Source organism: Podarcis pityusensis, assembly GCF_964106645.2.
Source record: "Podarcis pityusensis genome assembly, chromosome: 6".
Taxonomy (NCBI): Eukaryota; Metazoa; Chordata; class Lepidosauria; order Squamata; family Lacertidae; genus Podarcis; species Podarcis pityusensis.
In genome coordinates, this window is record NC_138030.1 from 43,500,157 (window position 1) to 43,524,427 (window position 24,271).

Here is a 24,271-nt window from a genome sequence, read left to right on the forward strand (position 1 = left end):
GCCCAGGCAGGGTCGTTCAAAGCAGGAGCAATTGACAACTATGCACTAACATGCTGCTTGTTCACAGTAAGCCATGGTTTATTGCTTACCATGGATTACCGTAACGTGAAAGCTGGGCCTATTCTGAACTCAAAAACACATGATATGTGCACATATGCACAGTAAAGCAAATTATGTTATACACAAACGTGGGGAAATACTACAAGTATTAGTGGATCATCATATTCTGCACTTGAAGCAAATTACTCTTAATCCCCCTTCACCTGTTTATTACAAGGAGGGGTCTCCTCAGGATAGTACAAGAGGCTATGGAGTCACACTGCTGGCCCACCCATTGTCACACAATTAACTGGTCCCTCAGGTGTCCATACTTGGGACATCTGCATAGGGGAGGCCTACATGTGTGTGTGTGCATAACCCAAAATATTTTATAAACTAAATATAAAATAATTTATTTTAAAGAGTCTTGAATGCTACTCAGCTACTCAGTGGGCTCTGAGTGGAAAATGCTGACATTCTCTCTCTCTCAAACATTTTATGCATTTGGACACTCAGTGATGAGAAAGGAGAGCATGTTTAAGGTACAGTGGTACCTTACAGATGCTTCAGGTTACAGACTCCACTAACCCCAGAATAGTACCTCAGGTTAAGAACTTTGCTTCAGGATGAGAACAGAAATCGCGCGGCAGCAGCGGGAGGCCCCATTAGCTAAAGTGGTGTCTCAGGTTAAGAACAGTTTCAGGTTAAGAACGGGCCTCCAGAACGAATTAAGTTCTTAACCTGAGGTACCACTGTACAGCAGAAACAAATACTATGCTGTAAGAACAGCCATGGACATGACATTTTGGAAGTTGGTCTATAATGCTAGTGGGTCCCCCGAGACTGCGGGCGCAGGGCCACAGGCCTCATAGCCCTGGCCTTGTACTTATGACTTGGTACTCTGGCATTTCACTAACTGTTTCTGTGGTGATTCACATCAGGATGTGAAGGTTTGTCATTCTGTTAGCGAATGCCCACTCCTTCTTCCCTTGTGTGTGGGTGTATGTTCAGGTGTCACTTTAACCCATTCCCTTCTTTTTGTGCAGCTTAATTTTTCAAGGCACACTTTAGGCTCTTTCATGGCACACTGTTGTGGCCTGGTAAATTGTGTGAGTAATCACAAGGCCCAGATGTGGTTTGGAGAGCAAACTCTGAGGGCTCATCCTCACTTCTGTTTGTCTCTTGGTTTTCAGGCATGGGTCTGGTAGGTTTTTCTTTTGTTCCACTGTTTTCTCCGGGAAAACCCACTGCAGACCCTCCAATTTCCCTATTTTCCAGGGACGTCCCTGATTTAGAGAAGCCGTCCTGGTTTCTGATTTGATCCTGGAATGTCCTGGTTTTGCTTAGGATGTCCCTACTTTCAATGGAGAAATGTTGGAGGGTATGGTAGGATGTCCCTATTTTCATTGGAGAAATGTTGCACAAATACATACAATTATTGAAGTAACGCTTTGACACTACAGTGGAACCTCGTGTTACGTACCGTCCTCCTTACAAATGCTTCTGGTAACGAGCTCCGCTATCCCGGAAGAAGATTCTCCTGGTTGCAAACTTTGCCCCGGGATGCAAGCAGAAGTCATGCACTGGAGCGCGGCAGCAGCAGGAGGCACCATTAGCGAAAGTGCACCTCATGTTAAGAACGGTTTCGGCTTAAGAACGGACCTCCAGAACAAATTAAGTTTGTAACCGGAGGTACCACTGTAACTGTCCTTCCCTCTAAGTTTCTGTATGATCTGCAGGTAACTCTAGGTGGACTGTGTAAATTTGTTTTGATGGTATGAAATTGCGCCCCCCCCCCCAAACGATCTAAAGGCGGCGGAGGGAAAAAAATCATTTTATTATTTAATTTCTTAAACGAAAGATTGCCCTTCTGTGCCCATCTAAATTCAAGGGTAGGATAATTCTGACTGCACATTTCCTCCAGTGGTATTTCTGAGAATCCTGTGCCCTGCTTCTATAAGTGGAATACATTACAAAATGTCCCTTCGGCTAGTGGCTAACCCTGTGAACTGTTGTGCACTGCGACCCCCAATTCTTGTGCAGTACAGAAAGTAAACCCTCCTCAATTCATTAAGAGCATAAGACTGCAGCCTTAGGCTAAAAGTCTAAACGTGCCTACTAGCACTGAAGTGTGAGCGAGACTTTCTTCCAAGCAGATATACATAAGGTGTTTCTGTTAGTGTTCCATGTGGCTCCACTGCTGGTTTACATTCTCCTTCCTTCAGACGTCCTGTTCTCTTTCCCCGCCCATCCTGTGAATGAGTCAGAGTGAAAGCAGAAGCTGATGAACGCTACATAGGGTGAAGCCAAGCAGAGCCAGCAGGGCTATTTTAAAACTCTTATTGGTTTCCAATTCTCCCTGTCTTTTATGCAGGGCTTAGGCTTGCCTTGCCCTATTGCTCTAGATGAAGTTCTCATTCTGAGGTGATGAGTGCTGGAATTTCCTTCGGGGAAAACCTGCATAGAATTCTCTGCTTTGTGACCTTGGTGAGTCTTCTTTTATGATAAAAAGAGTGGGGAAGAGACCCATAGTAGTGGAAGCAGAGAAATTGCTGAGAACCAGTGAAAGGTTGAAGTAGCCAAGAATATCTTCTAAATTGCTAATTCATCCAAATTTGCAGAAGGTAACAGGGCTTCAGCGGATCTCTGGATTTAGGGATTTGAGGGAGGCAATGCTCATGGGACTTGCCTTTCTACTTGTACCTGGTTATTACACGGCCCATGACTGTGTGTAATTTCTGATATGCTTTCAGGTGGTCCATGAGAATATAACAATAATTTAATCCCAGAAAAATAAACATAAAAGTTGTATGCACAAAAGGGCTTGTGGTGGCTTGAAAGATTGTGCCATAAACTTCCATGGGCCAGCTAGAGTCCACTTTATCATCCAGTACATGAAGTGTTATACAGTGGTACCTCAGGTTAAGTACTTACTGTAATTCGTTCCGGAGGTCCATACTTAACCTGAAACTGTTCTTAACCTGAAGCACCACTTTAGCTAATGGGGCCTCCTGCTGCCACTGCGCTGCCAGAGCACGATTTCTGTTCTCATCCTGAAGCAAAGTTCTTAACCTGAGGTACTATTTCTGGGTTAGCGGAGTCTGTAACCTGAAGCGTATGTAACTTGAAGCGTATGTAACCCGAGGTACCACTGTACTGAGTGTTCACACACACACACACACACACACTGAGAGAGAGGTCAAGGTCAAAAGACTGAGATGTACAGTCTCTTACATCTCCATGCAAATCTGAAATGTACACAAGATATGCTGTCCTTATCTTGTATACACTGTTGTTTTGCATAGAAATCTCAGACTGTACCTCTGCATTCCATGGCCTTTTGGCTGCTCTGTTTGCATTTTCTTTCCCCTCTAAACTTTGTGTGCACATGCATTTCTCCTCCTCACCCCAGATAAAATCCGCCAGGTGAGAATAATACTTCTTGTGCCTAATGAATAGAGCTGTAGTACATGAAACCTTATGTGCTACCTCAAAAATAAAGCAAATTAAGGTATGTCCCTAAGCCAGTGGTGGCCAAACTTGGCCCTCCAGCTGTTTTTGGACTACAACTCCCATCATCCCTAGCTAACAGGGCCAGTGGCCAGTGGTGATGGGAATTGTAGTCCCAAAACAGCTGGAGGGCCAAGTATGGCCACCACTGCCCTAAGCAAAGTGATGGACACAGTTAAAGCTTCCTTCCATCTGCACTCAAGCCCAGCTGGATGCGGGGGTGTGGGGAGGAAGGACTGTAGTGATCTGTAATGGAGATATTATTTGCAGAGATTCCAGGTTCAATCCTTGTCGTAGGGCTGGTAAACACTTAAAAACCTGGACAGCTGCAATGTAGCTAGTGTAGACTATATTGATGTAGATGGAGCAGTGGTCTGACTTAGTATGCATCCTGGGTAAAGGGAAAAGTTTACCTAGGCAACAGTTTGATTCATACTCCATGTCATTGAGGTGTTTGCTGGTCAAGGGATTATTAATGAGGGCAGATTTAAGAATTGGATCTGCATAGTGGTATATTACTAGCACATGTCATCGTTGCATATAGAGGTTTGTAACTATGTCTGTCTACTATTTTGTAACCCTTTCTCCATGCAGTCGTCGTTTTATTTGGAATGCACAGTATAGCTACATCAGAGTAAAGAATGGGTTCAAATTCTGGAAGCCTTTCAGGCTGTGTCCTACAGCACCTTTGGGCAATTGCTAGGGGCCCAGTACTCCAGCAGAACCCACTGACACTTGGTGTGGGCCACTCTTTAACACAAGGGTAGGCAACCTAAGGCCTGGGGGCCAGATGCAGCCCAGTCGCCTTCTCAATCCAGCCTGCAGACAGTCTGGGAATCAGCATGTTTTTACATGAGTAGAATGTGTCCTTTTATTTAAAATGCATCTCTGGGTTATTTGTGGGGCGTAGGAATTTGTTCATTATTATTTTTTCAAAATATAGTCCAGACCACCACATGGTCTGATGGACAGTGGACCGGCCCATGGCTGAAAAAGGTGCTGCCCCCTGTTTAACACAACAGTAAAAATCACCCTGGTACTCTGAGCAGTGCTAGGCTGGGCATTTTTCCAGGACGCTGTGAAAAATTAAAATGGTGGGTAGACTAAGCTATCCAGCAGTGCTCAAATTATCATTCCTGCTGCCATTGCCGGGTAATCCTGCCTACCCCCACATCTCTCTCTTACAAACAAGTCAGAAAAGCAGGAATGTCCTAAATGGAGATCACAAAGTATGCAATTTTAGATTAATTGGCAAACTAAATGTTAGTAAGTCCATCAAAGCTGAATGGAATTCACTTATCAGTCCTTCTTATTGCACACATGATGATTTGTGGTCATGATGCTACTGGAGCCTTCACACACGATCCCGCTTTCAATACTCTTTATTGAAAGAGTAGGCACAAGGAAGAGGGGGGCAAGGAAAAGGGGGTGACAGAGGACGAGATGCTTCATATCCCATAGCTTTCTGCTGACATCCCGTAGGTTTTTATGCCACACGTGTTCTGGGCCTTTCTTGTCCCACTTTCATTGTGCTACAGCCCATCCAGATAGCAATAATGTGGTGGCATGGAGGAATCTTTGCAGAAGGATCTAAAGCTGAATAAATCTACCACTAATGCACTATTACAGCATCAATAGAGCTGTATTGATGCACCTGCAATAGAGCACTAGCCCTGTATAGAAATTGCATGCAGTGCACGTAAAATGTGATGCACCCTTGTCCTTTTTTTGCAAGTTGCTTTGAAAGTGCTTTATAAGGAAAAGCAGGTTAGAACTTCTTGAAACAAATAAAAATACACTCCTTAAAAAACACACACACACACACACACACACATATATATAAAACAAATTAGAAGGCTGTACATTGTTAAGAATTTCGAAACTGAAAGAAACACTTAGGGCTCTAACATTTAATGAACCATTAAACTTATCAGTTTCAATAATCTTTTGATGCATTTAAAAAGCTTCCCCCAGTTCAATGGTTAGTGATTTAATAAAAGGAATATTTACTTTTTATATGAGCACTTAAAATGACCATAGGCAATAGCAACTGAGAACAGGAATTCATTCTTCATTCACTTCCTACACATCAGGGAATTTCACTTATAAGATAGTGCTGGTTCTGATGCATCATATTCAAAACAAAAGAATGCCCCGTGTCACCTGCTTGAAGAAATCTTAGTCAACCAGTCATATGACTTTTGGTTGATTTGCATATGGATGAAAGCAATTATTTTGAAGCAAGAAGCATGCTTATCTTTTATTTTCTGGGTAGGCCTTGAGTGTTAAAAAGGGGTTTTTCTCCTGGACCTTAGAGACAGCAATGAAGGGGATAGAAGGGATTCTACCAGCCCGCCTCTCTCAAGATCAGTCTCTTCCTCTTCTTCTGACACTTCCTGCACCTCCTCCCCCATCTCCAACTACTAAAACTCTCTCCCTTCCTCCAGGCCTGGCTGCTGCCTCATGGGTGGCACAGAACCCCATAAATCACTGCCCCCTTTGCCTGTATCATCCTTGGGGGGGGGCTGCCTTTGCCACACACTCCTCAAAGCCCTGCCAGTACCTGGTACCTCCCCCTGTAGCAATAATCTCTCAGGCCACTTCACCAGGAGAGCGCATGAAGTACAGTGGTACCTCAGGTTACATGCGCGTCAGGTTACATACACTTCAGGTTACAGACTCTGCTAACCCAGAAATATTACCTCGGATTAAGAACTTTGCTTCAGGATGAGAACAGAAATCGTGCAGCGGCGGCACAGCGGCAGTGGGAGGCCCCATTAGCTAAAGTGGTGCTTCAGGTTAAGAACAGTTTCAGGTTAAGAACAGACCTCCGGAACGAATTAAGTACATAGCCAGAGGTACCACTGTACAGCAATCTATACCATAATCTCAGCACCCTATCACAACACACCAACCTCACATAACTCGGACAGGGAGCGTGGAATGGGGTTGCATTTCTCTGACCGCAGGTCTTGTGTGCTTAGAATCCGCTGATGGAGTACTAAGGAGAAACAACACTTTGTTTTGCGTTTAGTAATTTATTGAAAGCAATTCATTTTAGCAATTGTTTACTGCTTCATCATAGCTGTCTCTGTGCAGTGTATAGGAGACCTCATACAATAGTATTAAAAATGAGTTAAACCTGTAAATGAAAGAGTTGGAAGGGACCCCAAGGATCATCTAGTCCACCCATGCAGTAATGTCAGGATTCCATTAAAAAGTTTGCGGGGCTTTTAAATTTTATTTTAAGTCTTCAGTAAGTGCCTCTCTTACTTCAACTGGAAAGGAGTTGCACAACATTGTGCCCACAATACTGAACACACAGCTGCTTGTGGATATGAGCCAAGCCATGGAGGACCACAAACAGTGACTCTCCCAATGGCCTTGGTGGTCAAGCAGGGGTATGAGGGATCAGGGGTTATGCACCAGAATGTGCATAATGTGTCATCTACATGTTTTATGCATAAAAGTGGCACCATAGAAAATTGTATGCATTGTGCATTGACTTGAAGCTGGCGATGAAAGCATATTTACCTTGAGATCTTACACACGCAAATGGTGGTTACTTTCCCCAAGCCTAGAACATAGGATAGGTTCAACCTAAGTGAATCAGTGCATTCTGTATTAATTTTAAGGCTGACATGTATTGAGATGTTCTCTTTCAGATGGTGTTTGGCTCATTTGTCTGTCCCAATTACAGTTATACCTCAGGTTACAGCTGCTTCGGGTTGCGTTTTTTCGGGTTGCGGACTGCTGAAACCCAGAAGTACCAGAACGGGTTACTTCCGGGTTTCGGCATGTGCAGAATCACAACCTGTGCATGCACAGACACGGGTTGCAAACGTGCATCCCACACGTATCACGTTCGCAACCCGAGTGTCCACTGTATTTCGAGAGATACTGGCTGCTATACTGAAGAGAATGAAAAAGCTAGAGAGGTCATAAGGAGGATCCTGGGAGAGTTTCCCCAGTATGAATTTGGGAGACTTATCACACAAGTTGGAACATATATTCCTATGGTGTAAGGAATGTTCTTGTTTCAGTTTGTTTGAGGTTAAGCTGATTTCTGAGCCAGAGTGCCTGTAGTCTATGAATAAGCTAACCATCGTGTGCCAGTTGTTATGTACTGCCTGTGTTATGACAGCAAGAAGGAATATGATCACTTTATCTATGCCCAGATAGGGCCTGTAAGCTCTTCACACTCCCTGACTGAAGAAGGCAGCTAGTAAAAGAGCTGAGGCACTTTGAGGACAAAAGCTTAACCAGCAGGGTGTAAACTCCTGCTTACATATTTAGGAATCTGAAAAAGCAGTTGGATTCTTCCTCTGAAGTGCTGAGGAGGCCATGCAAAATTGCTCTGAAAGCATATTCGCTATAAGAGCTTACATATGGTTACTTGCTTCCCTAAGCCTAAGTAAGGCATAGGATGGGTTAAACCTAAATGAATTTATTTATTTTTTTACCCATCAAAAGCACCCTGCATGCCTGATAAACCAGCTGCTTATTCCAGGAAATAATCTCAAAGATGCATTTTTTTTCCAGTGTAGCATTGGTCAGACCACACCTGGAATATAGTATCCTGTTCTAGATGCCACAATTTAAGAATGATATTCAAATGTCACCCCAGTCATCAATTTGCTGTGAACCTTGGCCAAGCCACGGTTTTCCCGTCTCTGCTTCCTACCTGTACTATGGACTTCATAACACTGGGCTTTGTTCAATAGAACTGATTTACCCCTGAAATGGTCCTGGTTTGACAGTCAAAATTACTACCTATATTGGAGACCACTGGAATATGAGACAAGTTTGCTGGATGGGAGAGTGATGGAATTTTTGGCAGGTGGGGGGCAGTGGACAAGAGAGAGGCCACCACCCCTCTAGGTAATTGGTTCCATTGTTGAAATTCCCTTGCTGCTCAATTGAACTCTATCCTCAAAAAACTTAAGCCTCTTAGATCTAGTCCTGCCTTCTGGTTAGTAGCAAACAAGTGTTTGCCCTCTCCTAAGTGCTTGTATTATTATTCTTATTAGCTGATCAGAATGTGCTTAATCCCTTACTTCTCTAGCAAAATATTCCAGTAAATTGGTTGCATCTAATCAGTACAGTTTTATCTATGGTGTTTTTCTTTATTTGCAGCCTGAGCATCTTTTCGTGATCCTGGTATAGGCTGGTGCTATTATCCCTAACATGGGAAGAAGTCGCAGGACTGCAGTTCTCTAAGTAGTGATACTCTGAACCATATTTCATCCTCATGCCAGAGCAAACAAGGCCCTTATCTCTCTTGAATTCCATCTGTCTCTCATGTTTGGAGTCCAGGGACTCGGGGAACCACCTCTGCCTTCATTCAGCAAAGTTTAATATACACTTCTTGTCACCTGACCAGAGATGATAAGAAATCTGAATGAGGGCAGTGGGTTTCCATTTTCCGGGTCATTACAGGGCAAAGATTAATGTAGAAGGAAAGGGGATCATTAACTCACTTTGATGTTAAACTTATTATTTTTTAAGTGAGTGAATGAGGAGGCCAACACTGGGAACACCATTTTGTTAGCAGTTTTTGTGGTTGTGTTTTTTGAAAGGAGAGCAAGAATTCATGAAAGATAGCTATAGCTTATTCAGACATTTTAAATGAGGGCTATGTTACGTTGTCTTTGCTTTAATGAAAGTTGTTTGGTGGGGAGGCTGCTGTTTTTCTTGTTGTTGATTTTAATTATGATATGGTGTTTTGTTTTTAGCATTGTTTTGCTTGTAAGCTATTTATTGATAGATGGCTATATAAATTTAAGAAGAAGAAGAAATTAAAGTAAACCATTTAACTTGCCATCAAAGAACAAAGTCCAGTCTTTGAAAAGCACTGGTGATCTGGAAAGTTTGTTCCTGACTTCAGGAGAGCCTGTGATTTCTTGTTTAGGTTGTTAACATGCATCTTGGAAGAGCAATTGTGTGGCTGTTATTGAACCGGCACTGCAAACCTGCATTCTTTTTGCTAGGCGAAGGTCCCATTGAAATCAGCTGGACTTAACTCTGGGCTAATGCCTGGAAAGCACAGGTCCAAGCAGTTTTCTGTTTGCCCCACAGCTTGCTCTGATTCAGCAGTAAAGGGTGGATTTCCCCAGGAGGAAAGGGTTAAGGCAAGTGGAATGTGGACAAGCCTCCTGAGTAGACATGCAGTGGGTGCCTACTGAGAAGATCCATAAAAATGGGACTGTAACAAAAGGAACTATTGTGAAAATAAGAAATATTTGTGGGGGGTTTTGGGGGGGGCACCAAGAATCATATAAATTGAGGGAAGGAGAGACACCAGTACAGCCAAAGAAACATGACCACCTGCTCCTCTTTGCAAGTTCACTTCATCTAATGGAACAAACACATTACAGTGGTACCTCGGCTTAAGTACTTAATTCGTTCCAGAGATCCGTTCTTAACCTGAAACTGTTCTTAACCTGAAGCACCACTTTAGCTAATGGGGCCTCCCGCTGCCACCACGCCGATTTCTGTTCTCATTCTGAAGCAAAGTTCTTAACCCGATGTACTATTTCTGGGTTAGCGGAGTCTGCAACCTGAAGCGTATGTAACCCGAGGTACCACTGTATAGTCACTGTTTGCAATTATGTCTGATATAGAGCCTAAATGTGTTTTTCTGTCCATATGAGCTTGTCCTACCCTTGTGAAATTAGACCAAGAGTCACATGAATGTATTCCCCCCCACCCTGAACATCTAAAATCCATAAAATTAGAATACTTATAGAATACAAGCATTCATTCAAATGTGCATGTAAAAAGCAAAACAAAAAAACAACCCAAAACACAGTAATGTGCTTCATGTTGTTATACTTAAAATATGTTATTGTTCTGCTCTCGTTTTGTAGTTTCTGATTGTAGTTCATGTGCAACTAGGATCTAGAAAAACATCTTGTAATGATCTGAGCTCCTGCAAGAAACTCTGAATTGACATAGCAGTTCAGCTCATGCAACACTTACCTTGCCTAGCTTTTGCCATTATACTTGATATTTGGGAAAGTTCAGTGAAAAAAGAATTACGTATTTGGTTCTGGTCAGCTTCGCATAGATGACAAAAGATGTTAGAAAAGATACATAAAGCAACCGTGGGGTCATAGAGTGTCCACACTAAGCTCAAGTCCATTAACACAGTCGAGCCAAGAGTTTTGCTGCTGCTGTACCTATTAGAATCACTTATGCTAAGCAACTTTCAGTCTTGGTAAAATTCAGAAGCATATTTCACAGTCCATGGCCATATTTCTGCTATAAGGGCAAAGGCCACATTTTATAGCCTTCTTTTGATGCTAAATGCTTGTGCCTAAATCCTTCCACTTTCCTTCTCAGGATTTTAAGTGTCCCGTGGAAAACGCTGATAGATCCAAAATACCCGCCATGGCGTCGCGAATTGGCTTGCGGATGCAGCTCATGCGAGAGCAAGTCCAGCAAGAGGAGCAGCGGGAGCGCATGCAGCAGCAGGCAATGATGCATTACATGCAGCAACAGCAGCAGATGCCAATGGCTCCAACCCCTGCCATCAACACACCAGTTCATTTCCAGTCACCACCGTCTGTGCCAGGAGAAGTCTTAAAGGTACAGCTCGAGTAAATAAAAGTCTTGGCAATGCCTAGCTGGGAAGCCAAATGGTTTATGCTATGGAAATTGCATAGATGGATGTCTTGCGTTTGCAAATCAACAAGTAATGGACAGGGATAGCTCGGCCATAGTGATCCCCGTGCAGGTAACTGGGCTATTGTAGTGTGCTCTACGTTGGGCAGCTTGTACAAAATGCGGTTGTTAGGTTGCTAATGGGAGCAGCCTATTGCAGTCCTGTGAAACCTCTGCTGCCCATTTGCTACTGGGCCAGTTTTAAGATTCTGTTGTTGACATATAAAGCCCTGAACAACTCAAGAAGACCTGAATCTATGCAGACCAGCCTGTCTGCTTAAATCTTAGGATGAGCTGGTTGAGCCACAGCCTGTGGAAATACATCTCCCAATGGAGGGTTGTAGAAAGTGAGTCCCAGAAGAATCAGTATTTTGGGACCTGTGCTGTTGAACTTGTTCACTGATGATCTAGAGAGTTAGGGCTCAGCAGTGAGGTAAAGTTTGCTGACGATGCCAAATTGTTCAGTGTGGTTAAAAAAAGAGAGATTGTGAGGGGTTCAAAAAAGGATAGACAGAGGTGGAGGAAAATGTGAACAATTGCAATTACACACAGTTTTGAGTATGGTTACGATTCAAAATGAGGGCGGAGGGGTTCAGGCAAGCCATAGTCGTGTGGATTCAATACTATAAAAGAAAATAAAGCATGTTTGTTCCTGAAGAGCTGCTCAGTTGAAATCTCCTGCTACTTTTTATATGACAGCCCTCTGCTTCTGCGTCTTTCCTCTCCTTTTCCCTGGACACTTTCAGGTTCAGTCCTTCCTGGAGAACCCTACCACATACCACCTGCAACGGTCACGAGACAAGAAGGTCCAAGAATTTCTGTCTGAAACCTATGGGAACAAGTTTGCTCCACTGCTCAGTGCTCCGTCTCCTAAGCCTCCTCCTTCTGTCTCGCCTGGCGTGAGGCCGAGCCATGTCATGCCCTCCTCTGCCGGCAACAGTACTCCCAACAGCCCAATGGCAATGCTCAACATTGGCTCCAACCCAGAAAGGGAGGTGAGTGAGTGAGTGGCTTCTATTCCTGGGGAACGGTGGGTCTTTTGGGAGGGTTGGGAGATAATTCTGAATCCAGTTGCACTTTTCCTGAGACTGTACAGTAGGAAGTATTATAGGAAGTAGGAGCATTTGTTGCGGGGGAGAATTCAAGCTTGCAACCACCACCTCTTTCTGCAAACTGAATTGAGAAGGTTCTGCTATATAGTTGCATTATATAGTTGTATTCTTCTAGTTTTGCAGCTTCAAGTTTTAGAAAAGGGACAAAATGGAAGTTTTTGTATCACTGTAGGGACTATAATAAAGGAACATGGTGACTGTTGGGGAACTTTCATCTCCATTCTTTTTTGGTAGGAGGTGCTGTAGGAACACATGAAAGAAGCAAACCTTTGTAAGACTCACTTAAATCTGCAGTTGTATTTCTCATGTCTTTGTACATGGATGCATTTATTTATTTTTAGTGAAAAAGTCAGTATTGACAGGATAGAGGAAATGGTTCTTATATCTCAAAGGCTACTTTTCCTTCCAGATAGATGACGTCATTGAAGACATAATGCAGCTGACAACTACTGTGGGTTGCATTAATCCAGAAATTCATATGCCAAATACTGTAAGTATCTCTGGGTTTTTGCTTCTTATTGCAGAAAGGGAGGGAATGATGGAGGAAGGAAAGCTACAAGATCATCATCTCCTGGATGAATGGTGGTCAAGCTATGAAAACTATCCTAATGGGGGGGAAATAAGCTGCACTGTGTCCATGCTGTGGGCCTATTGGGATGCTAGTTTGAACAGTAGCATACCCTGCTAAAACATTAGCGGCTGTGGAGTCTCTAATGTTCTTTAAACCCTGGCAGTCAATATAGTTTTCTTGGATTCACATCACTGGGATGAAGCTGGCTGTCTCTACATCAGAAGGCACCAGAACGATGCCCTCTAGAAGTTGTTGGACTCCCAGGTCCCAGCCAGCGTGGCCAATTTATTTATTTAACCTGTATACCACTTTATATTTCAAGAAATCTCAAAGTGGTCATGGGCAGTGATGATGGCTGTGGTCCGACAACATCTGGAGGGCACCCCCCACTTTGTAACCAGGAGCTCAGTCAGTAGAGCGTGAGGCTCTTGATCTCAATGTCATGGGTTTGAGGCCCACGTTGGGCAAACGATTCCTTCACTGCAGGGGGTTGGACTAGATGACCCTCGTGGTTTTTCCCAACTCTACAGTACTGTGATTTTACTATGATAATTTGCATCTGGCTGGAATCCTATTTCTTTGCCCCTTCCATTCTGTTGTATGTTATTCCTATGCAATTTTTTAAAAAGTGTTTTGTTCCTTTCCTTTGTTTTCCAGCTGCCATTGTCCAGCAGCCACATGAATGTGTATAGCAGCGATCTTCAGATGACACCCTCTGTGGTGGGCATGACCAGCAGCTCCTGCCCGGCCGATCTGACGCAGAAGAGAGAGCTCACGGGTAACTTGGCAGGGCTTATGATCCTTGGATCCATGCCTGAGTTGATTTGTTGGGGCTGTATCCAGCCCCAGCTTTGACTCAGGTTGTAGGCCACTGGGAAGTCTGCTTTCATGTGCGCACGTGAGCATATATGCACATGTGCAACAGCACTCTTGTTTCTCTTGACCCACTGCTTTGCTTGACAGCTTGGTCTTTTGTCTCTAGATGCAGAGAACCGTGCATTGGCGAAGGAACGCCAGAAGAAGGACAATCACAATCTGAGTGAGTGGTGCTTGGTTAAAACCATGTGGCCTGAACGTCTTCTCAAACTGTCTTCAGTGATCCCTGCTCTGTTCCTCCTTATTCCTTCTAGAGAAGATATGAGAAATCTCTCTCTTTCATGGGCAGTGTGGCAACCCAGTGTGTACTGGCTTCTTTCAGAAGAAATACTGTCTTGCAGGAGTCTTAAATTTTCACTCCTTTGTTAATGCAAGTATCTGACTGTCTTGATGCAGAGAAGGACCCCAGAACATGGAGATGTTAGGAACACTCTGTACCTGTTGCATATGCACAGAGCTGGGTCTGTCTTCATGTGGACCTTTTGTGTTTTATCCTTCAGCCATTCAACTTGGAACACTCAGCAAGCCTTTTTATCACCTGAGTGGTTCATAGAAGGCGTGGGGTTTGGAGGTGGGCAGCTATTTCCAACACTGCTAAAGCATGGATTCATGTAATTGTGCTGCCTTGGTCTGGAAGAAATCAGCAACTGCAACTTTGTGTTTCTTTTTACATTTCATTTCAAAAGCAGACACCTGTTTTAATATAATTAGCTATAAGAATGGAAGATAATCAGTTCGATGCTGCTGCTCTTGGGATAAAGAAAGAAAGCCATGCTGCCAATCTGGGGAATAACCATTTTAGTCACGGTGTTACCTGGATTTTTTTGGAGGAGAAATTGCTTGTCATATGTAGTATAATGTTTGTATTGGTTTATTTAAAAATATGCAAGCAGTGTATAAATGAAAGCAATTAGCATATTAACTCCAAACAGACAGATCCATTAGCTAAAACAGCCAGCCAGAAAAAGGCATTCTGAACTGCAAGTTATTTCTATCCTATTGGCTAACTCTGTCTCTACTTGTGACCTTCTTTCTGTTACACCAAAACTGCTTTTTTGTTGTTGTTGTTATGCACACTGCATATACTTGCAAATGTGTATGCACACAGTCACTGTGTGTGTGTTTTTGGATGCAAATATATGCAGCTTTAGGATTTTATCCAAGGCAGCACAGGCAGTGTTACACTTGCACAATAAGACTTCCTTCTCCTCTCCCCCACATACCTCCCAAAACTACTCCAGAGGGTCCCCCAAACCTGTTAAAAAGATTCTGAGGGTGTGGGGGTGCTACAAGGGAGAGGAGGGGAAGTTCTGCTGCATAAGTGGAACTCCCTTGAGTGAGTGGAACGGCAACATTAGATACAGTTCTCAATTGATTCATACTTTCTTTCATCAGATGATATTTATTCATTTATTTTGGCACCCTTGTGTTCATTTTTTATTGTATACTTTAATAAATATTCCATTTCCCCACTATTTTTGTTTTTCTCTTAGTTGAAAGAAGACGAAGGTTCAACATCAATGATCGCATTAAGGAACTAGGAATGCTGATCCCCAAAGCTGGAGACCTGTAAGTTGCGCTCAAATGTTCAATTATCCTAATGCCTCCTGAAGAGCCTCATGCTCTGAAACAGGCAACGGGAATAAAGCCTTCTGGGAAATCATTTTTCCATATTCATTGAAAACACTACTTTCACTTCTGCCTCCCAAATATTCACAACACACCTTTTGTCTCAGCTAAAATTCCAAACTTCTTTAAGCCTTAAATAAAAGATTTGTTAGAGGCAGATAAAAGTTAGTATGATGTTTGAGCTTTCCCCCTTCATTTGTGTTTCAACACTAATTATGCTCTGAGCATAATTGCCTCCAGAACTTTCCTGAATCTGGACATCATCCTTTTATTCTCTTAACATTCTGCTCCTATGTCTTTTTCCAGGGATGTGCGCTGGAACAAAGGGACAATCCTGAAAGCCTCTGTTGATTACATCAGGAGGATGCAGAAAGACTTGCAAAGGTCACGAGATCTTGAGAATCATTCTCGGCACCTGGAAATGGCAAATAAGCAGCTCTGGCTCCGCATACAGGTGAGTCCCCATCTTTTTGTCTTGTGCTCGCGCCTCCTAAATCTCTTATGTGCATATAGCAACTGCCTTCCTTTTACCCATTCATTCCTTCAACCATCACTTTCCTCATCCCTACCCCCATTCCAGTTGGTAGCCCTGTCTCATAATCTTGTGCTCAGGGAATAGATGAAAGAGCTTCTCAACCTTGGCTGCAAAGCTGATTCTTACTGTGGCCTTCACCCACGTGAAAGCATTACTGCCGTTAGTAATGCCTATTGGAACTTTGGGTGGGTGGAGATCTTGTTGCTTGCTCACCTGTTGGACTGTTGTCATGTTTGTGTGCCTTGTCCTAAAGGAGCTGGAGATGCAGGCCCGAGTCCATGGCCTTCCAACTGCTTCGCCTTCTGGCTTGAACATGGCTGAACTCGCTCAGCAAGTTGTGAAGCAAGAAACCCCTGGAGAAGAGGACACAACAGAGATCCAGCCGCCACCACAGCCGCCACTCCACCCTGAGCAGGAGGCTCAGCAGCACCAGCCTCACTTTGCTCCTCCTCAGTCCCCTTACCACCAGCTGGACTTCACTCACGGCCTGAGCTTTGACGACAACTCGAGAGGCTTCCACGACCCTCTGGACCCCAGCCAAAACGTCTCCTTCCCTTCCCTGTCCAAGAAGGAGCTGGACTTGATGCTGATGGAGGATACCATGCTGCCCATGGCGTCTGACCCCTTGTTCTCTGCCGTGTCCCCGGAGGCTTCAAAGGCTAGCAGTCGCAGAAGCAGCTTCAGCATGGAGGACACAGATATGCTGTGATGAGAAGCTTCTAAGGCAGAAAAGACTTGGAGTCAAAATATTGTTTGTTTTCTGAAGATTCGTCCCTCTGCCTTATCCCTGCAGGCTTACACAAAGGGCATATGAGACTGAACAGAGATGCCTCCTGAACTAGGAGATTGTGTTTGTGTGCGCGCGTGGGGTAGGAATTGCTCTGCACAAAGCTCACCCCAGCTCTTGGAATGTTACCCCCAAGTTTCTCTTCTGCCTTGATTTGCCAAACACCCCCCCACCCCCAAGCAGCCTTGCCTCCTCTGCCGTGACCACGGGATGATCATGGTTTTCTTATGGCCCCTTTATGGCCTTTCAGATCCCTGCAGGTGTATCTCAGGGCCCTGTGCCTTTAATACTACGTGTCCTGCAGATCCAGTTTGAGCATTTATGCAACAATGTGATTTTAGTGTTGACGGCTGGGTGGCAGCTTGTCCTGTTTGAGAAGCAGCTTTAACCAAGGCTTGGTGCTAATCTCTTTTTCTTCTTGAGGACTAGCACATCCCTTAAGCCTCACTGTGCCCCCCGTTCCTTTTTAACCACCGCCTTATGAGAAACTGTTTTTTCTTAAAGGCGGGATATAAGTTCGCTAAATAAATAAAACTCCTGTCGTCATGCTGACTCCCATATTGGGGCTCCTTTCCTTATACAGTGGTACCTCTGGTTGTGCATGCTCCGCTACGAGCTCCGCTAACCCGGAAGTAGCCGCTCCTGGTTGCAAACTTTGCCCCAGGTTGTGAGTGGAAATTGCGTGCCAGGGGCGCCATTAGCGAAAGCGCGCCTCAGGTTGAGAACTGTTTCCAGTTGTCAACGGACCTCCGAAATGGATTCCATTCATAACCAGAGGTACCACTGTACAGGGCAGGGATATCCAGTAGACCCTGCAAGATAGTGCGGTGCTACCACTTAGCAGTGTGGTGCGATGGGTGGTGATTTTGTATCAGTTCTTTGGAGAGATGGAAGGATAATGTGATTGCTCTTGCAGAGCTTTTGCTAAAGTCAGAAGCCCAAGTGGGATAATGGCAGCCTTAATTAACTTTTTGACGGCTTTCAAAATGCACACTCCATTAGATTTCGATTAGACCTTTAGTCTGAGTTGTCCAAAGCTCGGCCTGTTGATGGCTAATTTTGGCTTGTGTCCATCCTCCATTTTAATCTTTTTGACTGTCATCCTGGGTAGCCCTATGGAGTGCATGTGTGCACTTCGATATATTTCAAACTATTGCCATCATTCACCTAGCAAAATGGGTAAGCTGTCCTTCCATTTAAAACCACTGCTAGCTGTAGAAAAAAAATCTTGCAAAGTATCTCCAGCTGCATGTTTGTTTTCCCACCACCACCCATGTGTATGGTAGTTGAGGACTGAGGCCACAGCCCATCAATCTAGGTGGCAGCAGCTCAATCTGTGGCCCCTTCATGCTGGATGCCATACATCAGTAACTTTGCTACAAATGAATACATTTTTTTAGAACCTTACAAATTCCATCCCGTGTCCCTAAGCCCTCCTTGTCCCTGAAAGGAGCTCAAAGAATCTTCCTTTGCACCAGTTTGATTAAGCTTCTTCAGCTAAGCTAGTGCAAACTCTAGTGTGATTCTGAGCGCATTTGTTTTAAACTGATTTTAATATTGTATTTTAAAATTGCTGTAACCTGGCCTGGGACCTTATGGCAAAGGGCGAGTAAGAAATCAAATTAATCATAATAATAACAATACATACATACATTCACTTATGCCTCTTTATTTTGGAATGTATGTGTCACTCTCCCACTACATGTGCAAATGTTTGGTGCACCTATTTCCAGTAACAACTGCAAATCAAAATGCCATGAAAAACTGCTATTATTTGTGGCCTGCTACTTTTAAGTGGTTAACACAAGTTGGTAGTTTGCACATGGACTTATATACATGGTGAGGAACACCCCAAGCATACACAACTCTCCTGACCTTGCATTTCCTATCCTGGACACCCTCTTATACAATTCAAATTAAGATGGAGACATTGCAGCAAGGAATCTTCTTTCCCCCCCTATTGTCAACCAATGTATGAATGAGAAATTCTATCAGTTCTGAAGGTGTGTGCCTTGGTTTACTTCACAGCTTTATTTGAGTGTTTTGGCAACTGCTATCTCCTAGAACTGATAAGATCACCAGCTGTTTCTTTTTGCAGCCTAACTTCTCTGCACCTCACTCTTCCAGGCAGTCTTGGGCAGGTCTCAGAGTAACTAGATTTTATGCCTACCATCAGTGCTTCAATGTCTCAGGGCATTTTGGTCAGGGCTCAATAATCCTTCCAGTCACTTAGGAATTGTGGTGCTTTGCAGGTCCAGCCCATTAGTGCCTGACATTATCTGTCCTTGACCAGCCCCTGGTAGCTGTGGCTGAATTGTATGCTCTACATTTCTTCAGTCCCACTGGTAACTCAGGAAGTTCAAAAGAAGCGAGGACCTCCTTTCTGCCTGTTTGGCACCTTGTATGTTGCATCAGATGAAAATCTTCTATTGCACTACGAGCTGCTTCACGTGTACGTTGCACAGAGACTTGGCCTGATGTTTTTGGCAGAGCAATATGCTTGGTGGTGCTTGAATGTAAGTAATCACAGATGGATCAATGTTCAGTGGCCTTAGGGTAGATTGCTGCCACAGGGCTTGTAAGCATGAGTCTGAGCACTTTTGCCTTTGTCCCTTTGTCCCTTTCCCTCGGAAAACCCGCTCTTTAACACTAAATTGGAACAAACAGCAATCTGTGGAAGACCTGGTTGATGTTTGTTCTGATTCTGTGCTAAACCATGGGTTTTCCCTGGGGGGAAAGTGGCAGGGCAAAAGGAATCATGGATGAGCCTCTAGTGTCACCAAGCCTATGAAGTTAGGAGACTTTGGCTCCAACTGAATCTCAGTTCCTTGGTTAAGTTGCTCCGTGTGTGATAGAGATATTTTGGAGAAGCAAGTGGAAAAATCTAGTCACATGGGGACAGGGACATGTTGTGTTTGTGAGCCTGGGGAAGTGTCAAGTGATACTGTTCAGATTATTACATTTAGCTTCTTAAGTCTGCTCTAGTCTTTTTGGACTTGCAGTGTGCATGCCTTGATGGTATCTAGAATCTGCTTCTCATTTTGGATCTATGGAGAAAGGAAGCTCTGACTTCTTCTCAGAATACTTATTGACATATTTAGAGAGCCCATGGTTCAGTGGAAGAGCTTGTGCTTTGCATGCAAAAGATCCCCAAATGGTCAAGTAGGAGGTGATGCAAGAGACCTCAGCTTGAGAACTTGAAGAGCCTCCTGCTAGTCAGAGCAGACAAGACTTGAGCTAGATGGACCCAAGTATCTGACCTGATTATATGACAACTTCCTCTATTAAACAACTGAGGAAAAACCCGAACGAAAGGGAACTAACTTTAGCATTTCAGGTAAAAGCTTCCTTTTTCTCTGAAACATGTTTTTTTGGTAGAGATTTCAATTCCATAACCATGAGCCATCTGCCAAAGAGCCATCAGCATATTCCTTTCAGACAAAGCAGTGCCTTCAGTCTCCTGTGCTTCTATATTTTTGTAGGGTCTTTCTGCACAATCAGTCAAACAAAGTCCTAGCTGTATATTTAGCTATTTATGATGCTCTTGCAAGTCCTCCCCACTCACCTTCTTACAGTGTTCCATCTGCGCACTCTAGAAATGAGGGAGGTAGACATATGTAGGAGAGGGAAAGGACACAACATCCAAAGATTATTTTTTAAAAAACTCAGCTAAGCAAAATAATGGTGTGTAGCCTTTCTGGGATTTGCTACTTTTTTTAAAAAAAATGGTTAGATGACTACTCAATTGCTGGAGCTGTACAGCAAGGGATTGTACAGCCTTCAAAGAGTGAAAATAATAAACAGCTCAAAAGTTCACAAATTGGTGTCTGCTTGGAGGGAGAGTAAATCACTAGTCAGTCATCGCTTATCCAGTAGAAGCATGTGACATGCTTGCAAGCAAATTCCATGCAGCAGATGTGCTGTTTAGGGAAGGTGGTACTTCTTTCTCCAAGCTACCTGCTGAATTTTATCTGCAGCAAAATTCAGGTGGGGAGTATGTGGCTCTACCTCTAGCAGATTGGAATATTTCAAAAATGAGGAATTTGGTAAAACCACTTAGACAACTCAGCTCCAAGTTCATCCAGGGCTTGTTTTAGTGTTTTCAGTGCCACAGCAATGAGCATTTTGTATCACTGAGGTATCTGTATTCTGAAAACATTGCAATCCTTTTGTGACAAAGCACCTTCTGTAAACGCATGCAGTGTCACAGTTTTGTGCCACAGTAACCCATTTAAAACTGATCTGATTGTTTTCCAATTCACTTCTGTTGCTTCTCAGTCAGAAGAACAGAAGATTTAAGGCTATGTGAACATCTGGGCAAGAAAACAGCGAATCAGAACTGAGCAGATTTTCATCAACAGATTATGTAGGACAGTGGTTCCCAATTACCCAAATACTATGGATCCCCTACTTTGAATTTTTTAATATCTCTGTGGTAGTTTTTGTTATGTGGATGGTGCTGCAGACCCCTGCATGGGTTATGTGGACTCCCTGGGGTCCGTGGACCACCAATTGGCAACCACTGATGTAGGAGATGCACTTTCCTCTGCCCACAGCAACCACAGCCTTACAAGGTTACACTAGTATCATGGTACACATCTTGGAAGATGCTTGTGACATAATTGCAACCAACACAATTCTGTCTTCTTCCTACAAATGCAATGCTATTTTATTTTCCTCCGTTTAAATGTATTTTTCTTCAAAGGTCTAGCAGTGGAACAAGCACATTCCCCCCCCCCCACTATTTTTTTTAAAAAAACATCATTCCCCACAGTAAGGCAACTTCTCCTGCTTTGCCCATAAAGGGGGATATGGATGATAGTGCCTAGTGGTGCTGGACTAGGGCTTGTGCTGCTTTGGTAATTAACGTAGCAAGTATTGATTTAGTCATCCAGAAGAACATACCTAGACATGCAGCCATGTGAGACCAAAACCAATCGGACTTGATTTTGCACCATAGTGCATTTTGCAAAGTTGGAATATTTTTATCATAAAATATATATTTGGCAGATTTCCTAAAGAGGAATTTGGTAGAACCAAGTATGGTCTGGATGACAACCTAGGGCAGCCTTCATTAACCTGGTGCTCTCCAGATGTTTTGGATCCCAATTCCCAGCCAGCCAGCCAGCCAATATGGCTGTGCTAGTTGGGGCTGCTGCGAGTTGTAGTCCAAAACACCAGTTGCAGATAGGTAGCCGTGTTGGTCTGCCATAATCAAAATAAAAAAATCCTTCCAGTAGCACCTTTAAGACCAACTAAGTTAGTTCTTGGTATGAGCTTTCGTGTGCAAGCACACTTCTTCAGATACACTGAAACAGAAGTTGCCTATAGAAGGATCTGGCAACTTCTGTTTCAGTGTATCTGAAGAAGTGTGCTTGCACACGAAAGCTCATACCAAGAACTAACTTAGTTGGTCTTAAAGGTGCTACTGGAAGGATTTTTTTATTCCAAAACACCAGGTTAGGGAAGACTGGCCTAGACTTTCATGAACCACCCCACCCCACTTTCCGTTGTTCTTTGCTAACATATGTACAGTAGTTCCATAACTATTGGTTTATTTCAAGTATCTGTGGAAGGATAGCGGGCATTAGACGTAGGCCCTTTGAGACACAGTTTGTACACTGTTGGACTAGAAAGTATTGTGAACTCCTGCCAAAGGCCAATGGGTGTGCAAGCTGTGTTATCGGCAGTAAAATGTATGGCAACTTGAATGCAAGCGTTCAGTGCATGTTGTGAGTTTGAGGGGGAATTTTGAAAAGGCAGGGGATATTAGAAACCCTGTTTGGGGGCAGAAGGAGAGCATAAGGTTGGGTTGGTGCTTTACAATCAATTGTAAATGTATTAAAGCATGTAATAATATGTATTAAGAAAAAGCTTCCGTTTGTACAAAGACTATATTGGAAGGATCTGCAGAATTATAGCGCAGATACCTGGAAAAGACTGAGTGGGGGAGGAATAGAGAAAATGACTTATTGGAAGGTTCTTTCTCAATTCATTATATTACATGTTAGAACTCTCATGTTCATGAAGTGCTTCTGCAGAGACAGAATGCGGTTATTACATGCATTATGCAGTGTGCTTGATTTACAAGATATAGGTATAGGATGTGAATGTAATATTTGTTCAAAAAGCCTGTGGTTTTCAGCCTCTTTTCTTCTCAGGATTTTAAACTATGGCATATTTGTATTTCTTCCTTATCTGGGACAGAAAAATCATGTTATCTGCAAAACTAGAGCTTAAAAAAAACCCCAAACCCAGTCTAACAGCACAATCCTGAGCCCATTTACTCAGATGTAAGTCCCCTTAAGTCCAATGGGATATACTTCCAAATAAGTATGCATAGGCTTGCACAATCTAACAGTGCAACACTATGCCTGTTTATTGATAAATCCCACTGTGCTCATTGAGGCTTGCTCCTAGGTATGTGTGCACAGGATTGTAGCTTTAATGTCTGATCTGTTTGTAATCTTCAACTCAACATGATCCAGTAGGCTTTGAAAAACATGTGAATTTGGAGATAGAAGCCAGAATGTTTTCTCCCCCCCCCAAAAAAAATAATCTAGCAGTTTTTTTGATGCCTTAGCTTGCAAATAAGATCAGTCTCAAGCAACTGAAAGGGACCTAATTTTCACAAAGTATTGTACTCATAAGTTCCTTTCTTAAAAATGTTAGACTATTGAGATGTCTCATGCTAGGTACTTGAAATCAGTGGTCACATTTCTTTAAACTTTGGGGGGCAAAGATTTTTATATGTTCTCTTTACCTTCGTTTCTACATGCTAGTATATGCCATAGCACAGCATGCTTTGTTGACTTATATGGTGAAGTTGTGTATACTGTATACACAGCAAGGATTAATTATAAACTATGAAGTAGATATTATATATGGCTCCCCACTGGAACAGATAAAAGGTACTTTACCAAAATCTCTTCCAGTGTGAGAAGTGAGGGGCTGGCCTTTTTTGAGAATTAGTCACAAATTTTTAAAAGAATGTTGTTTTTAATAAAACAAAGAAAAAGAAAAATGCACCACGCTCTGATTCTGAAATGTTACTACTGTTTTATAAATAAATGTATAAAATAATGGACTGGAACAGAGGAAAAAAATCATTAAAATTTATTTATTTACAATCGATTGAGAACATCTGATTCTTTTGGGATACAAGGGAGCACACGAAAGCATTTCAATAGGAACTGCCACGCTATAGTGATTATAGAAGTGGCACATTCAATGTACAGTAGTTTAGGGAGGGTGAAGCCTTTTGAGAAAGACTGTCTTCAAAATAGCGCAGAAGAAACAACGGGAAGGACAAACTAATTACAAAAACTGGAGACGCGGGGATCTACTTTCCATCCACTTCACCAGATGTAGCTTTCAGAGAGGAAGACTTCAAGCCTTTTCAGGGCAGAGTGGGACAAAATTGCAATATACAGCAATTTGCAAGGTGATGCTATCTTTGATGCTACAGGTAAACCATTTCCCTTGCAAATCTGGAAACTTACATGGATTTATGCTCTTTAAACAAATTGTGCTTGAGGATTAAGAGC

General features: G+C 43.1%; 1 protein-coding gene across 2 annotated transcripts in view; it reads left to right on the plus strand.

The window, feature by feature from the left end:
• The window catches only part of TFEB (transcription factor EB), a 68,988-nt gene extending 45,134 nt beyond the window's left edge, over window positions 1–23,854 (plus strand). For both annotated transcript variants that reach the window (XM_081010099.1, XM_081010100.1), the window contains exons 3-11: window positions 10,894–11,139; window positions 11,961–12,209; window positions 12,736–12,816; window positions 13,555–13,675; window positions 13,880–13,936; window positions 15,267–15,342; window positions 15,709–15,856; window positions 16,191–21,915; window positions 22,194–23,854. In XM_081010099.1, coding sequence (XP_080866225.1) covers window positions 10,942–11,139; window positions 11,961–12,209; window positions 12,736–12,816; window positions 13,555–13,675; window positions 13,880–13,936; window positions 15,267–15,342; window positions 15,709–15,856; window positions 16,191–16,646 — 1,386 coding nt within the window. In that variant the 5' untranslated portion in view covers window positions 10,894–10,941 and the 3' untranslated portion in view covers window positions 16,647–21,915; window positions 22,194–23,854. The remainder of the gene's footprint in view (window positions 1–10,893; window positions 11,140–11,960; window positions 12,210–12,735; window positions 12,817–13,554; window positions 13,676–13,879; window positions 13,937–15,266; window positions 15,343–15,708; window positions 15,857–16,190; window positions 21,916–22,193) is intronic.
• Window positions 23,855–24,271: the final 417 nt, after the last annotated feature.